The sequence below is a fragment of the Oxyura jamaicensis genome, chromosome 3 (genome assembly GCF_011077185.1).
Source record: "Oxyura jamaicensis isolate SHBP4307 breed ruddy duck chromosome 3, BPBGC_Ojam_1.0, whole genome shotgun sequence".
NCBI lineage: Eukaryota > Metazoa > Chordata > Aves > Anseriformes > Anatidae > Oxyura > Oxyura jamaicensis.
In genome coordinates, this window is record NC_048895.1 from 25,851,480 (window position 1) to 25,868,888 (window position 17,409).

Genomic DNA, 17,409 nt, shown 5'->3' on the forward strand with positions numbered 1-17,409 from the left:
CATCAAGCACAGAGGCAGGGCTGGCCGTAGCCCCCAAGGGGCTGCCCAAATATTTTATAACACTCATTAAAAGAAAAAAAAAAACACATTTTTATTAAAAAAAATAAGTGCAGGTGGCTTGCTTCTGCCTTTTTCCTCCCCCCCCCCCCCCCCAGCGCTAGTGCCCCCAGGGGCACCTGGTGCTGGTCGAAGCCATTGGCACGACACGGCTCATCTTTCGCAAGGCTGAGGCCCCGCTGGAAGGTGGGGGTTTAAAATACACCAAAAACCCAAGCCATCTACCCCAGGGCTGCTGAAGAGACCCGGGAAGCTTCAGGGAGGGCTGTGGGGAGCAGGCGCTGCTTCTGGCAGCGTTCCCTCACTCTGTCCTTCCAAGAAGGGAGGAGGAAGGTGAGCGGCTCTGGGGCATCTCGTTCCCTGGATTGCGCCACCCAGGATTTGCCCCAGACAATAGGAGCTGCTCCCAGGCAGCAAGTGGGGGATTTCCCCGGCCGAGGTGGGGTCAGGCACACTCGTGCCTGTGCTCCCACAGCACCTTCGGTGCTGGTTCCCTGGGGCGTGCACGTTCCTCTCATTGGAGAGAGGGCAGGGAAGGGAGGTGAGCCACAGGAGGGATGTGGAAATAACCCTGCCATCTCCTCAGCCTGGGAGAACGCGAAACCCAGGGCAGACCTATGCCCTATGGCTTTTAAACAACCTCCTGTGCCAGGAGATGGGGCAGGATCTTTCATACTCGTTGCAGAAGAGGAGCCGTGGTGCGGTAAGGCAGCGGGCTGTCAGGCGTGGTAGCAGAAGCAAGGATCCGTCACCCAACTTCTGGCACCTCCCGTGCTCTGTGTCTTCAGCCCCGATGTCAAGTGTTTGGTGGGATGGCGGGGGAACACCGGGCTGGGACCCCATCCTGAAGAACAGGATCCCCCCTCCTCCCCGCGCCCCTCCGCTCCCGTCGTGCCAGGCGGGGAGCGGGGCCGGTTGGATCACACGAGACCTCGAGCGCCCGCAGCCAGAACAAACGTTTATTAGAGCGAGTGGTAACTGCTCACCCCACACTTGTTCTGCTGGTGTTTGGGGTGCCAGAGGACACTCCGTCCCCTGCGCAGTGTGATCAGGAGTCCTCTCCTGCTCCGTCACAGGGCAAGCTGGAGCCCGCGGACCCCTTCAATTCAGACCCGTGGCAGGGAGGGGAAATTCAGTCTGCTGGGCTGCAGCACAGACCCTGCTGGGCACAAAGCCTAGAAAAAAAAAAGCCTTCCCTGTGTAGTGCTCGTGGTGCCACCTCCCGCCGTCCAGGAAGATAGCCTGAGGCCAACAACACTTCTCTCCTGGGAGGGTAAAACGTCTCCCAGCATGGCTCCGCGCCCACCGCACTGCGGGCAGACGAGGTCCCGGCGGGCATCAGGGCAACAGCGCGGGGCGAGGAGGCTGCCCGCCGGGCCGAGGAGTCCAGCCGCTCATTCCGAGCACACGACGGGCTTCCCCGAGATCTTCAGGTCGTCGAAGGGCAGCAGGGCGAGGAGCTACAGAGACCGAAGGTGTGAGGTGTAAGCATCCAGGCCGTGCCTCCGCCGGTCCCCCCGGCCTCCCGCCTCCCCGGGGAAGTGCCACCCCGCTGCAGGCTCACAGCACCCCCCGCACTCACGTCGTCGTTGCCGTCAGCCAGGTCCTGGGCCGTCTCGTTCTCCATGTTCCTCAGCAGGGTGTCAGCCCCGGAGTGCGAGAGGATGGCGGCGATGGCGGCGTCCTTGCGGCCCACGGCCAGGTGGAGCGGGGTGCAGCCGTTGTACATCTGGGCGTCCACGTAGGCTCCGTTGTGCAGCAGGAACTGGACGGCTCTGCGGTTGTGGCACTCCACCGCCAGGTGCAGCGGGGTCTTCCCGCTCGTGCCCTCCTGCGGACAACAAGGACGTGGGCGTGGGGTCCCTGTGGCGCCCATGGGCCGTGGTCCTTCCTCCCCACCCCATCCAAGCGGAGCACTTCCCAGCCCCGCAGCACCCCTGCCCCAAAGGCGGGGGACGTCCACGCGGCAGCCGTTGCCCATCCTCACCTGCACGTCGATGTTGGCACCGCTCTGCAGCAGCAGGGACATCATCTGGATGTTCCCCTTCAGGGTGCTGATGTGCAGACAGGCCAGGCCTGGGGCGGGGAGACAGGAGAGAGCCACCCTCAGCACCCCGCGCGGCCGGGTTCACGCGTGCGCAGCAGAGCCTCCGAAGCAGACCCATCCGCCAGGTCTCACCTTGCCAGTTCTGGAGCTGCAGGTCCTGGTGGTGCTCGGGGGGCTCGGCCGTGCCCTGCAGCAGCTGCTGGGCGCAGTAGAGGCGCTGCTGCTCGCAGGCCAGGTGCAGCGGGGTGTTGCCGTTGCGGTCCTGCAGCCCCGGGTTGACCCCCTTGTGCATCAGCGCCTTGACCACGCTGGGCTGCTCCAGGTACACGGCCAGGTGCAGCGGGGTCTAGCGAGGAGGGGGGGGCAGGAATTAGGAGGCTGGGTGGGCACCCCTTCACCCTCGGTGCTGGGAGCTGCCAATCCTCCCCCCCCAGGGGGTTTCTCCTCCCCGAAAAGGGACTGCTCACACGGGACCTTCCCCATGCTCTGCAGCGTGTGGGTGAGCAGCTCCTGGGGAAAGGGCAGGTGGATTGGGTGCCTACCCGGTGTGGTACCTGCCCTCCTCTTCTGCACATCACACCCACGTACCTGGAAAAGGTCATTCTGGATCTCCAGCACCTCTCTGGGCAGCTGAGCAATGCAGCAGAGAGCCACATCGGGGACGCAGTGGATAATGGCCAGGTGAACCAACCTGCAGAGGGGACAGAGGTGGGAAAAAAAAAAAAAAGAAAAAGGAAAGAAAAATCAGTCCCAAGTGACGTGCTCAGGAGCAGAGATCCCCCAGTGCTACGGAGTGAATCGAGCTCCTCACCTTCCCCAGCCACCTGCCCTTCCCACCAGCTCACAGCTCCTCCATCCTGCCCTCTCCCCAGGGAAGCTCAGCCACAGAAGACAGGAACAGAAGACAAACACAGCCTGATGCTCCCCAGGGTGGACTTTTGGGCTGACCCCCAGGGGATGCGACCCATCTGTCCCCTCTGAGCACCGGCGGGTCCTCTCTCAGGCCTCATCACACAGACAGGCCTGCAGCCCAGGGAGGATGGAAGAGCCTGGGAGGCGTATCGGAGAGCCTGAGGGCTGGCTTTGGCCCCTGGGTGGGAGGTTTGGCCCCGGGCGGCTGCCAGGGGAATTCCAGCTCCCCGCTGCTGGCTACGCAGGACACTTCTGCTTTCCCCTGCACCAAGGCAGTCGGCAAAAGCCGAGCAGGAGCCCGGCAGCGATCCAAGTCCACCTGTGCGGCACGGTCCCCGTGCCAGCCTCTCCGCCAGCCCATGCCTATTTCCTCTTTTCCCTTCCACATCCTTCCCTTTCGGCAACGCCGCGGCAGGGCTGGCGCAGGGCAGAGGGACACCAGAGCTCCCCGCAGAGCTTGGTGGCCAGCAGAGAGCCCCAGTCCCCACGCCCGCGGCTGTTCGATGCCCCGGCAGCCTGGGCTGCCCCAGCCCCAGGGCAGATTTCATTCCCATCCCACTCGTCCCTTCCCCTTCCTGCCGTGATGCTCGTGCGGGTTTCGCGACGGTCCTGGCTGTCCACACGCAGTCAGAACAGAAGTGAGAGCAGCAGCAGCGAGCCCGGAGGGAGTTTCCAGCCCGGCAGCGCTAACCTGCTGTGCCCCAGCCCCTCCTGCACAGGGGACTGGGCCCCTGGAGGGTGTGGGGTAAAGGCTCAGGACAGCTCTTGAAGGCAGGAGGGAGGCAGGAGGGCGCAGAGCCCGGGCAGCCCAGCAAAGCCACCTCCTCCATGGGCCAAACCGGCACCTGGCACCCCGGGTGCCCTCAGGCGAGCCCCAGTTTTGGTGGCGAAACAAGCAAGTTCCTCTTCGCCCCACTGCCTGGGGAGAGGCTGCACCCAAAGGGCTGCGTCCCCGGGGAAGCCCCGGCTCACGCCGCGGCAGGGAATTCCCCGTGGGAAGCAGAGGACACCCACGTTTTGCCTCCACGAGGCCGCTGGGTGCACCCCTCACCACCAATTCTCCAGGGGAGGGCAAGGGGCTGGTGGAGTCCATGCCAGGAGCAGCTGCAGGTGCTCCCCCTGCCCTCGGCGGGCTCCCCCGGCTCCGAGCCCTGGCAATCAGGGCAGGGAGATGCCCCGATGGGTTTGCACCTGCGCCGAGGTGGCCTTTGCCCGCTGCGGGGGACAGCCCCTGCTTCTCCAAGCCCACTCCCGGGCGCCACGTGCGCGGGGACTGGCAGGATGTGTGGCTCTCAGGTACGGAGCGCTCAGCCCGGGGACTTTCCGAAGCAATTCAGGTTGAACTTTAAACCTCTGCTGCTTTCACTTTCCAGAGCCAAACTTGGCTCCCGGGGGAGAGAGCTGTGCCCAGAGGCGGCGTGCCGGGGAGGCACCCGCCGCCCACCCAGGAATCCCCCGCGCCCCACACCACGTGGGGACAGGTGGGGCGGCCACACGGGGGAGGTGGAAACCCCAGCCCTGCACCAGCCGCATCTCCCTCGCCCTGGGACGGGTGGCTTTGCAGCTCCACGTGAGCCCAGCGTGGAAGCTGATGCCTGAGTTTGGACACCTTTGCTGCAGGGGGGTTGTCGGCTGCCCCACCAGCGACCCTTCCCGGAGCTCAGGCTTTCACCTGGATGCTGGGACGTGCCCGCCTCGAAGGACTGCCATTTATGTTTATTTTTTTTTCCATCCCTTGTCTTCCTTCTCCACCCAGGCGCAGCCTCCTCCCGTGCTTTCATTTCTGCATTCGTTCCCCTCTTTCCTCATTGCCAGGCCTCAACTTCCCGAAATGGCTGCAGGGGCAGCGAGTTGCTGGGGAACGGCGCGGCGGCCACCGGGGCGCGAGGAGCCCACCGGGAGCACGTGTGCAAGCAGCCTTGGCCGCGGAGAGCCGCGCAAACCAGGAATCGGGATCATCTCCTGCTAACCCAGGAAACCCACTGCGCCCATGAGAAGTGCCCACGGCACCCTCCTCGTCCAGCCACGGCCCCCGCCCTGGCCAGAAGCAGCCCTCCACCCCACCATGCTCCACACTCGGGTCACCACGCGCCTCTCCTCTGCCTCCCACTGCTTCCCTCGCCATGCTCCTGCCTGCAGCCAGGCGGGTGGGTGGCCAGCGGGGGCTTTTGGAGAGGCCAACAGGGAGTTTTGGAAAGGGCAGCGAGCGAACAGAGGAGCTGTGGGCAGGGGAAAGGTTGCCAGCCTACGCACACGGGCTGCCGGGCTCCTTCGCAGCTTCTCCACGTGCTCAGCAGCTCCGTCCTGGCACGAGGGGACTCTGAATCGCAGAGGTCCCGTGCATACAGGGCATCCTCGGCACCTACCCATCGTCAGAAGGAATGATCCTGGAGCAGGGGTCAGGGCCGCCCCTAGGGATGTCCCCGGGTTGAGCACCCAGCCCCTCCGTGTCCCAGGGGGTCCCCATTTAGGTGCGCCCATTCCCACCCTGCTGTCCATCTCCCGGGCTTCTGAGCCCAGGCAGCTGGTAGGGAAAGTGTCCGTGGCACCCTGGGGACGCCTGCGCGTGGAGGCGAGGGGAACAGGGTGACAGTGGCACCCAGCTCTGCCACACGCAAAGATAACCAGGTCCCATCGGTTCTCGGGATAACCTTTTCCATCCCCTCAGAAGAGGGGCTGACCGTGTAGATCCCTCCATCCACGGGGCAACACAACTCGACCTCAGAGCAGCCTCCCCCTTCACCACCTCACCCTGAAGGTACCTCGAGCAGGGGACGAAGCATTCAGTGGGATTTGCTGTAGCAGATCTTCCTCCCTCCCTCTCCAGCTAAGCTCCTTGTCCCCAGCGGGCACAGTTTGCTCCCAGCTCCCCACGTTGCCTGCGCAGAGGAGTAGGAAACCATGCGAGCCATTTGCACAAGAGGAGCTCGTTACCAGGAGGAAACGGCACCAGCAGCAACACAGAGGAGCGCGAGCGGGGAGGAAAACGGCGGGGGAATTCCACGCCAACCCCGCTCCCCGGCTCCAGCCCTTTAACCTGCGCTGCTAACCGCTTCCTCAGACATCAGCAGCAGCCTCTGCCAGAAGGCGCAGCGCAGGCAGCCCAGCTCCCTGCCTGCAGGGGGGCTGCTGGCAGCTGGGAGCTCTGGAGGCTCACCTGGTTTTTGCAGCAAGGTTGGGGATGAGGAGAAGGAGGAGGAGGAAGGGGGGGACGAGATGAAGGCGCCTCTGTTCACAGACGTGCGCCCTCTGGGTTCTGCACTCGTGAGCGATCGTTCACGGCCCTGCTCACACATCCTCGCTGCCACCGGATTTTCTCGAGATGAGGCACCAGCCTCGCGTCCCGGATCGACCAGGGCCCCCCTCGGCCCTGCACCTGCCCCCGCGGGACTTCCCGGCCCCAGGGACGCGGGGACCATCCCGCGCCGCTTGACGACAGCCACACGGCGACCACCTCGCAGCTCAGACCCCGCAGCCTCCGTCCTGCACGGTCACGCCTGACCTCTCCCTTATCCACCGAGCACAAAAGGAACAAAACTCAGCAAACCTACAAAACACCAAAGCTTTCCTCGTTGATTCAGCTGAGCTCAAGCTTTTCCCAGTCGTGGCCGAGCGCGGGCTCAGAGCCCCCCCCACCCCAGCTGGGCTGTTACAGCCGGGCTTCTGCATCCCAGCACGTGGAAATTTCCAGCCTTTGTCCTGAAGTTCCCTGCGCCTCTCCCCAGCTCCGAGGTGAGCCTGTGCAGGCGGAAAGTCTGAGGGGGCATCCTCGAGCTCAGACTGAAGTCATCAGAGCAGGGAAAAACCTCTCGCCAGCACTGTCTCAAGGGGACTTCGCTGCGTTAAGTCAAGTTTGCAAGTGTGCGACCCCTGCAGACGCCAGGAACTTCGGGGGCCGGGGGAAAACTGGTTAAAAGGGGCAAGGGGAGGCCTCGTGCTTGGTGGCTGCCCCAGCAGGGAAGACCCCCGTGGGCTACCACACTCACGGGGTAGCCCAGAACATCACCACTTGCGGGGACCCAAATGTACTCAAGCAGCAGTCCCCCAGCCCTCGCTAACGCATCTCAGCCCACGAGTCACTGGCACGTGACTTCTTATCAGCAGATGGGGCAGCACTTGTCACTGGTGGAAGGAGGAAGTCGGGCTTCCTCTGCTCCCCCCTTCCCCGAGATGCTGCTACCCACTGCGCACACACGCCCGACCAAAAGGGCTCCGTCCCCTTTTCCAGTAGATGTATGCTGAGATCAGCCTGCCGGGAGCGAGAGGGGACCCCGGAGCATCAGCCCTGCTGGCTGGCTCACCACGGGACCACCACCAGCCAGGGGCCATCACCGTGGCATCGGGTACCCGTGGCACAAGCCATAAGAAAGGGAAATGTGTAGTCCTGGAGAGAGGAAGCGCTGCCCGATTTCCTGCACTGACAATACCGATCCTGCCTCTCCCGAGCTCGCAGGGGCTGCCACGGACCCAAGCACATGGGGAGGTCTTCCCAAGTGCCGGAACGCTGCGGACCATCCCTTCAGGTCCCTTCCCACCCCAAAGGAGCCGTCCCACACCCACCCCTTCCCAGGACGCCGGGCTCAGGCATCTGCCCGGCGAGGCCAGGAAGGAGGGGTTTTCCTCGGTGACTCCTAACAAAGGTTGAGCTTGTTTGGAGCCCGGGGCATGACAAGGCTGCCTGCTCGCAGCTCGCCATCCCCGCGGCTGGAAAGCCCCTCTCTTCGCTTCCACGCGGAGCAATCCCAGCGGGATTCGGTTCAGCAGAAAAGGAGCCGGGCTGAAAGGAAGAGACGGATGCTCGGAGGAGAATGCCTGAGAGCACGGGAGCAGCCCCGGCTGGGCTCGCTCTCTGCACGTACATCGCTGCCCTAAGCACACCCCGTCCATCACCCCTACTCCTGCCCGCCACTGCAGCCCCTCCGGCCTCCCTCTAGGAGCACCGTGCACTTGCCCAATTACTACAGCCCCGACTTCCCCACGGCAGAGGGCTGCTGGTTGCACGGGGGAGGCGTGGGGAGGGCTTCTGAGGCTTCTGCAAAGGCTTCTTGGAAGACGGCTGCTGGCGTAGGGGCGCCCACGCGTTTCGCTGGCCGTCACCCCCACGTCTCCCGCATTAGCCAACTTCCTTTCCACGCAAGCAGGCCCCCTGCTAATTTTGAGTGAGAAACCCGTGGTTTTAGCCCCGTGCCTTCGCCCTGCCTCCGTTGGCGCTCTCCTCCTGCAGGAAGCCATCCTGGGAAGATCCTGCTAACTCTCCAGCTGATGTAGCGCGCTCCTCGCCTCTGCCACCCCCTCGTGTGCTTCTGCCACAGGTGCCAGGCTGAAAAACACAGCCCCTGGCACGCACGCCTCGCTGCCCACAGCATCCCTGCCGTGCAGGTGGGAGGGCAGGGCCGTGGGCAGCCGATGCTTTTGCCAGCTCCTTCTGGGTGAGCACGGTGCCCTTCTGGGCACGGCTGGGTACCAAGCCGGGGCAGCTGGGGAAACAGGAACTGCCCAGCCCGAACCCTGAACTTTCTGTGTTTTCAGAATTACAGCATTACAGAGAAGCATTATTGCTCAAGCCTTCTGAAGTGTAATGGTGGTACGAGTCTCACTCCCAGCCCGGGCCTGCTTCGGGGCAGACGTTGAAGCATGGCGTGCGAGGAAACATGCGGCTGACTGAGAAGAAAAGAGGTCAACAGGTTCGTCTGGCTAGATGGAAGGGATGCAGCCCATGGCCACCTGATCCATTTCCTCTGGGGACCTTCTGCCACCCTGACGAGCCACCGTTCCCTAGGCTTTCACAGCATTCTGCTCTCAGCCCCGGTTTGGTTTTGCATACAAAACCGACGGCAGCTCAAGGCGGTGCTGGAGCGGTGGATGCTCAGCAGTGCTAAATATAAACGCCGCCTACCTCTCCCGCAAGGCCAGGAGGAGAGCCAGGAATAGACGAGGCACCAGTCCACAGCCTGGCCGCTCTGACCACAAGAATACAGTTTCTTTCCAGCACTGGGAGCAGGCTCCCTGCGCTGACCTCTCCAGCCCCGAGCTGTGCGAGCTGCACCAGCAGGCTTTTTGCTCCCTCCCTTGCCCTTTACAGATTTCCTGTTCTGTGTTGTAAAGAGAGAAAACAGAAGAGCAACTGCGGCCATTCAGAGAGCTCTCGGAGAGCCTCTCCTGCCTAGAGCAACTAAGGTGCCACCAATTCATGCTTCCCCAGCTAATGACGTGCTTGCGTTAGGTTAGGCTCTGGCCAAGCAAGTCTGACAAGCAGCGGGCTCAGCCCCCCTACAGGACGGACCCAAACACCGTCTCCAAACAGCCGCATCCACTGACGAACGCCGACGGGTGAGCCCCGGGCGCACCACAGCGCGGCGGGCCGCTTTTCTGCCGCGTTATTTCCGCAGGAATGCCTAAAATACCCGTGGCTCTCCCCGGGGGCACGCTGGCCGTGGTGTTACGGCCAGGAGAGGGTGAAGCACCGCGCAGGGGAGCTCCGGGCTGGCCCGCGGCTGGGGCAGCAGCAGCCAGCACCGTCCCTGCGCCCGCCGGGGAGCGTGGGCGGCCGCGCGCAGGCTAACCTTGCTCGCTGCCAGGCTTCCAGCCAATCCTCGGAGCAGATCCCACAGCGAGCGTTAATGAACTAATTAGCAGCCGTGCAGGCTCCCTCCTAACCAGGAAGTAAACACCCGGGCTCGCTCCCGTCTTGCCTTCAGCCTCGGAGGCAGCCGGCCCTGCTGGGCTAGGCCCGTCTCCCTGCAGCTCCAGCATCAGCCCACTGCACGGGCACGACTCGAGACGTTTGTTTCCTCGCTTGTACCAGTGCCTCGGAGTTTCTCTTCCTCCTGCACCATTTACTCAGTATTAAACGCCAGCCTGTGCTCGGGGCAAGGCTCCTGAGCTGCTCTCACACTGCGTGCACTTGCGATGAAAACCCAGCGAGGAGAACGCAGGGCAGGAGGGAGCCGTGACTAGCTGAACGCGGTTACCAGAAGCCAAAGGGAGTAACTCCGGTGTGATGCCTCTGCCCTTTAGGAGGGCACTGCAGCCAAGGGAAGCCCCCTGCCCTGAAAGGAGCCAGGCCCCCCCATCACAGCGGGGTGTGCGTCACGGTGTTACCGCTCTGCAGGCCACCTCCATCGGAGAACAACCATCCAGCCATGGGCCTCGGGGGTCTTGAGCCACACACATGGCCAAGTCCCTTTGGGTCTCGCCCACCCACCACGCTGGGCAGCCAAGCTCTCCCCATGGCTCAGGGACCTTCGCGCCCCCAGCGAAGCGGGGCTGATGCGCTCCCACCCCAGCTCCCCGGCGCAGCCCCATCGCAAGCAGAGGCTGGCACCCCACGTTGGGCCGTGCCGTGCCGGGCTGCCCGGGGCTCACTCACGTGTCGCCATCCTCCGAGACGAAGGTGAGCGCCTCCAGCTGCCTCTGGCTCAGCCCCTCGGCTGGCGGCGGCGGCTCCTCGGCCCTGCAGGCTGCCGGCAGCCGGGGCAGCGCCTCGGGGAGGGCTCCGGAGCCGTAGCTGGAGTCCAGGCGCTCCTCGGCGGGGGGCTCCTCGGCGGGGCGCTTCTCCGCGGGGGGCTCCTCGGCGGACACCGGGGGCTCGACGCCGGCCGGGGCGTCCCGGCCGCCGGGCAGCGAGCGCAGGGACTCGATGCCGGAGTCGCACTGCCCCTCGTCGCCCTCCCAGCCCGCAGCCTCCTTGCGGCACCCGCCGCCCCCCGCCCTCGCCATCGCTCCCCGCTCAGCGCCCACCGCCCGCCCGCCCCGGGCCCCCCGGCACCGGGGGGCTCATGGCCGGAAAGCCAGCGAGCGGCGGCCGGCGCACAGGCAGAGCGCCGCGGCTCCTCCTCCTCCTCTTCCTCCTCCTCCTCCTCCTGCCCTGCCCGCACTGACTCAGCCGCGCCCGGCCCCGCCTGCCCGGGATTCCCCCAGCGCCGGGGGTGCCCACGCGGGAGGCTCCTGGGTCCTGAGCCCCGGGGTGCTGCGAGGGGGCTGCTGCTGCTCCCCCCGGCTGATGGGAGCCCTGGGGGAAACGGGTGCGAGGGTTTTGGTCGCCCCTCTGTGCGTGGTTCAGCTCGTTTCACCCGCTTCACACTAGGCAGGTGGCGAAGGCGGCCGCTGTGTGCTGTTTCTGAGCTGGGGTGGCTGCAGGGGCTCTTGCAAGAGCAGGCAGTGTGCAAAGAGCAAGCTGAAGCAGCAGCTGGACCGAGGGCCTGGGGCTGTGCCCCTCAGCTGCTGACCAGGCTGCATCTCAGCGCTCTCCTCCTGAGAGCAAAACCGTCCGTGTTGCTCATGGATCTGCTTTATCTAGCTACTTTGCAATGCCCCAGGCTTTCCTCAGAAGGTGATGTAGATAGCTCCGTGTGCAGGTGACACCTTGCAATCAGTGCCACTTGGTTCCTCTCCCCCTCTGCAAGGCGCACGCCTCCCCAGCTGGGCCCAGCAGCAGGGGAAGGACCTGCTCGTGCCCCACACCTGCACGGGAGCTCACCTGGGAAGAGCTCGGTGGTGGCTGCGGGGCAGAGCTGGCACCAACCACATGCAAAGTGCCAAGGACTTCCCCTCCTGCGCTGCAGCTGCCGCTTCAGCTCTGCGTCACTGCCCGGCCAGCCCTCTGACCGCAGGCGCTGCCAGCAAGCTGCCCATGAAAAGTGCCTCCGAGCAGGCAGGAGGAGAGGTTTTAGGGGCACGCAGCAGGCGGGCGGAGGAAGTCTCGGTTGGCATCAATAACCTCCTGTCACAAGCTTTCCTCCCACGCTCGGGTTCTCTTTCAGTTTCGCCAGTCGTGTCGCGCTGCCTGGATGCGAGGTGACAAGTGCTGAGGGAAAGGAGCTTCTTCTGCTCCTCGCCAGCGCTGCCCAGCGCAGGGCATGGGTCTGGGTCATGTCTTTGTGCACCCTGCACCCTGCCAGTGGCTGCACCCCTGCGCTTGCAGCTGCCCCTCCTTACCCCGCTGCTTGCCGCTGATAACCCAGGGCCTCATGCGGGGCAGAATCGGGCTGGGTCTGTCTTGGGCCTGGGACGTGGACTGGGCCATCGCAGCCAACCCGAAATGCAGCACAGAAGTTGTGGAGGTAGACGATCACCCCGGTGTCTGTAAGCCTTACACGTGTCCTATGAGATCCAGAGGGAAGCCACAAGGAGCCCCCTTTCTTGCCATGCACCCAGAGTTTCTGCTCTTTCAGCTTTTTGTACCCAGCTGCTACTGGGTTACCCAGCAAAAACCTCCCAAATGCCCCTCCTGTTTTTTTGTTTTGTGCAGGTAGTGGTGGAGGGACTACGGACATTTAAATATAACGAGAGGCCAAGTCTGAGCATGATTTGCTTTTGAGGATTTTAACAATGAAGCTCTAATTCTGGGCTCTCTCCAGCCCCCTTGAAGCTGCCACTCGGGTGCTTAAAATCGCAGGGAGAATACAGAGGAGAGGATCCGTTCCCACTAGAGGTCAGTGTCAGCACACTGCTCCCAGCTGCTCCAAGTGACCTCTCCGGCAAGAAACAGCCCAGAAAGGCTGGCCCAAAGGCTGGCTGGCCCCTGAGCAGCCGTGGGCATTGGGGCACAGCCCTCCAATTTCCAGGTGAAGCCCATGTCTCTGCACCTGCCTTCTTGAACCCATGCTCTGCACGCACCAGTCGCAGCCTGGGCCCGGCACCATCTCCTTGTCTTCTCCACCTCTCCTTGAGCTGTTTGCTGGTGAGAATAAGTGCAAGGAGCCTGAAAGAGATGGAGAGAGATGAAGCCGGTGTCTGGTCTGAGGACAAAAGGTCAGAAAAGTGCCAGACCCCAAAGCTTGTACCACATTTCCAACACCAGGCATATCTTCAGGTACCTTGAGCAGCAGCCTGGGGCTCCAGCTAGGGAAGCTGAGCTCCAACACCATGCACGCCGGGCTCCCAACGCAGAGCACAGGCCCCAGGAGAGCAAGGAAAGCTGCAGAAGTGTCAGGGCTTCTCCTCGGGCTGCTGCTCCTTGTATCTCACTGCAGACCAGCCTGTGGTGCACCAGACTGGGTCACTTGGCTTTGTGGCCCAACAGGGTAACGCAGGAAGGGGCCTTTCAGAGGATTCAGTGCCCCGAGGTGAGGCCATTTTCTAGCTGACGGCGGCAGACCGGGTGCTCCCCAGGCTCCCATTGTTTGGAAACGGGCCTAGCAAACGCTGCCTGCCCTCTTGTGGTAGCTCGGGCTGGAATCACCGTGTCACCGCGTGTCCCCAAGGACGCCTGCCAGGGCTCCTGCTCCAGTCCTTCACCAGTTCTGCGGGGTTTTTCCCACTGGGAGTTTTCCTCCTTGCAGTCCATGGTGGTTGCCTCCCTTCCTCTTGGCCTACGCTCCCATAATGTCACGGGAACCGTGGCTCCAGTAAGCGACACGGGTCATCCTAAGGTGTCCTTGCCTGGAAGGTGGTCGCAAGGCCCCAGCCGACAGGGAAGCACAATTCCCGCTGCCGCACCGAGTGCCGCCGTGCAGAGGGCAGCTCCCAGCTCCTCCTGTCCTTGGTGTCGCGCGCCGTTGGGCGTGTGATGGGCAGCAGGTTGGACAAGGAGGATCAGTTCATGCCCCGAGTGGGGCTCGCACCTAATTCATGCCACTGCCTTCACTTCCAAAAGCTTAATGGTGGGTATAAAGGTGCACGATGGATATAAATGTGCAGGAAAATCCTCGAGCTCGCAAAGTGAACGAACAAAAACCTCAGGCATTTTAACAAAATTTCATTCTTACTTTCAATTTCATTCCCTCTCCTTGTGTGACCTGCAGCAGCAGCGCTCTCTGTGCACCTCTGTGCAGGCACACGGGTGACAGAGCCTTGGTGTGTACTCGTCCGCGCGCTGCTGTGCGCTCTGCAGCTCTCCCAGAGGAGGCGGCACACGTGGTTAGGAACGGGGAGGGGATGGCAGATGGCCTCGGAGCACGGATAATCAAAACCGTGCATAATTAGCTGGTGAAACTCTGCCCGAGGTGAGAGATCTTGTCACCTGGGGCTCCCTTTGTAGCTAGTGGGAAGCAGACTGGCTTCCAGAGGGTGGTTCTGGTCACCGGTGCCTGGCCGCCCCACCGAGAGGAGACATCTCCTCCCTCCCCGGGGATGGTTATGGGGCAGGGGTCCCCTCCCTGCGGCCTCAGCCCCCCTCTCCCAGCAGTGCTCCAGGTGGCTGCTCTGGTCCCCAGCAGGCTGCCCGGCGCTGCCCGAGGTATTACTCATGCACGCTCAGCTCTGCTCTCCAGAGAGCGAAACCTCTGAGCTGCCAGGCCGAATTAGGGCTTGCGTCTCTCCGCACTTGCAGCAGGGTGATTTGGGAATAGGCTTGGGCGAGGCACACCGCTGTAAGCAGGCGAGGAACCCGGGAAGGGGTAAGGAGAGGTGGGTGAGCAGAGAGGGCTGGCTCTGGGGGGGTAGGGGGGGAAAGCAAGCTGTTTGAGTTCTGGGATATTCAGGTCACACCGCTGCCACTCTGCAGACACCCGGGGAGGTCACCGCTGCTCGGAGTTGTGTCAGACCCGATGGATGTCCTGAGGGCTGTCAGGCAGCATCCGGGTAGCTGTGAACCCCCTTTTCCTTGTTGGGGGGGACGTGAGGGAGTCACAAGATAGCCTGCCGGGCAGCTGCAGGGAGGAAAGCCTTTTAACCTGAGCCAGAAACCTCTGTGGAGCCTCACAGATAATTGCAGTGATGGAGAAATAGCCTCTCGTGGGGCTGGGTGGAAAATAAACAAACTGCACACAGGCAGCTCATTGGAAAGGGAAGGAGGAGAGCACGGATCTGAGAGTTTCCAGGGACAGCAATCCCCCTGTGTGAGACGTACCGCCGAGCACGAGCAGCAAAACCACCTGCCTCACCGTCCCAAAATCAGCGCATCTGGGGGCTGCCAGCATCCTGCCGGTGGAGACGTGGGGCCTGTCCGCTGATGCTGAGCTGGATGGCACCTCACTTCTGCTCATCACAAACTCCTTCTTCGTCAGAAATTCTCCTCTCACAGATTTGTGATTTGGCTGGCAGCAAAGACCCCGGTGGGTTTCAGAGAGTTTCCTTCACACAGAAAAAAACAAAACAAAACAAAACAAACAAACAAAAAAAAAAAACCACGCCCTCGGATCTCCTGCCAGCAGACATGGAGTCTGAGTGTAGTCGAGAAAAATGTGACTAATGGCACAGATTTCCTGTGAGGACAGTGCTCGCGGAGGTAAATGGCACCAGAGCAGTCAATGTGGCCAAGCAGCAGCAGCAGCTAAGGGATATGGTTTAACTGGAGCAAGGAGCGCCTCCCATCACCCACACTCCCCCTGTTGCATTATTAAGGAGTAATTTAATTGGAGCGACACGTTCAGGAAGGCTCGCGCAGTCTGCACAAAATATCTTTGAAATTTCTAAATATAATAGGCTGCAGTTTCCAAGCTCAGAAAATCCCGTGTCCAACACAAGGGGATTCTCTCTTACACAGCTTCTTAAGACAGGAGAAGAAGCAAACCGCTAGCTATTGTTGATTGTTCTGAAACAAAAGTTTAAGGCTTGGTCGTGCTTGACCTTTTGGACATAATAAAGCTAGAACCAGTATTATTTATAGATATCTATCTGATACTACAGACATTTGTAGCAAATACAGCTTTACAGGTGTGAGACCTTTTCTGGCTTGGCATATTATGGAGAATGAAGGGAGAACACCACCAGCATGACCTAGAGTTTTGACCTATCTGCTTGGAACAGGTACAAATGTCTTTCAGGGTGGCAGATAAGGGTGTCTGCAGAATGCACTTGTTGATATCCCAGCAAGGACGCCAGCTCTACTTCAGTTGCCATGCCTTCTTAAAAGCTTCCCTACTTCTTCCAACCATTTTGTCACAGCAGACATGCCGTGCTCTCCAACACCATCTTCCCGTAGAGCATCCCTAGGCCCACAGCGATGACCGTGGAGGATTCCCACACATTAGAGCAACGATGGTTCTGCCTTTTGCCCTCAAGAGAAAGCAGGGCCGAGTGGCCTGGGCAGTGTGTTAGAACTAGGACTCCTGGGTTCTCTCTCTGATGGTGACAGAAAACACAGCCTCGGTCATTGCCAGGAAATCAGGTAAAACCTCTCCTGCCATCCCTTTCCAGCCGGAGGGACGCTCTCCTTTGTACACAGCTGGCTGCCGGTCTGCAGAAAGGTGAGCCAGGTGGAAGAGACCTACGCATCCTACAGCCTTATTTCTCCCATTCTCTGCGGGGGGCCTGTGCCCTTTTCAGCACGTTACCAGCTGTGCCCTTGGATTCATTTCCAAGGATATGAACCTGCCACATGCCTCGTTCGTGCAGAAGGTGACTGAGAACTTGTATAATTTCAGTTTGGATAGAGCAGGGCACAGAACTTCCTTGTGACACCTCACTCAGAAATAGCACAGCTGATGATGTGCTTGGCACTGTCGCCTCCAAGCCACAGAAAACGTTCTGCCAGGGCCAGAATCCAAGATGCTCGATACAAAAAAGCCTCCTTCTGGCTCACCGGTAGCTGCAGAAGGAATCCACCAGTAGGAGATCCATGGCGTGGATGGCTCCAAAGAGCTGGGAGCAGCGCGCATCCCAAGGCTTAGTCCTAGCAGGTAACGAGCCCAGATAACAAGAAATGGGCAAAGCGTAGCGAGATGCTCCTCGCAGGTTGTGGTGGTGCTGGGCATCCCTCTGCAGCAGTGTGCATGCAGGATGTCAAGTCAAAAGTTACCAGGAATTCAAAAGTGAAAGGACAAATTCACTGGAGAAAAAGCCACCGCGGGCTGTTAAATACAAAGATTTTTATCACCTTTTGTTCCTTGCCATCCCTGAGAGAACAACAGTGCTGGTTTCTCCAGGATGATCACCGCACACATACCTCGTGGTCCAGCTGAGGTCACTTCCCGCAGGAGCCCCTGCCGCCACAAAAAGCAGAAATGCATATGTGTATGCAAATTATTTGCAAATGTCTGGTGGTCTGCATGTGATAGCAGGCAGTGCTGCTACAGAAATCCTGGCAGGTAGGGGCTTGTGCCCCTTCGCCTCGCACTGCCACGGTGCACACTCTGGTGAGCACTCCGTGGAGGCAAGGGATTCATCATGTGAGGACTGGTCCAAAACCCCTGAGAGCCAAAGTCTGCCTACAGGGTCGGGAAGGGGGTGCCTGAGCAGCAGGCAGTGAAATTCAGAGCAGGCTGTTCCTGCTTGCTGCTGTTCCCATGGAAACAGGGGAAAGGAGAGAGGAAATCCGTCCCCAGCCTCTTTGGAAGATGAGCTCCTCCAGCAGCACCCCGCCTGCCACACCTCTTTCCATAGGAGGCAGTGGCTGCATCATTTCCCCCTAGACGTGTGCATCTCCTTGGGCCTGCTTCCCTTCCCTTCCCTTCCCTTCCCTTCCCTTCCCTTCCCTTCCCTTCCCTTCCCTTCCCTTCCCTTCCCTTCCC

At 61.4% G+C, this 17,409-nt stretch overlaps 1 protein-coding gene across 1 annotated transcript; it reads right to left on the minus strand.

Moving 5' to 3' along the window:
- Nucleotides 1-995: 995 nt before the first annotated feature.
- On the minus strand, nucleotides 996-10,871 carry NFKBIE (NFKB inhibitor epsilon). The gene is made up of 6 exons (XM_035323353.1): nucleotides 10,386-10,871; nucleotides 2,693-2,795; nucleotides 2,237-2,450; nucleotides 2,045-2,133; nucleotides 1,640-1,888; nucleotides 996-1,517 (listed from the first exon to the last, which is right to left on the minus strand). The coding sequence occupies exons 1-6, from the start codon at nucleotides 10,733-10,735 to the stop codon at nucleotides 1,452-1,454; spliced, it is 1,071 nt and encodes a 356-aa protein (XP_035179244.1). The 5' UTR covers nucleotides 10,736-10,871; the 3' UTR covers nucleotides 996-1,451.
- Nucleotides 10,872-17,409: the final 6,538 nt, after the last annotated feature.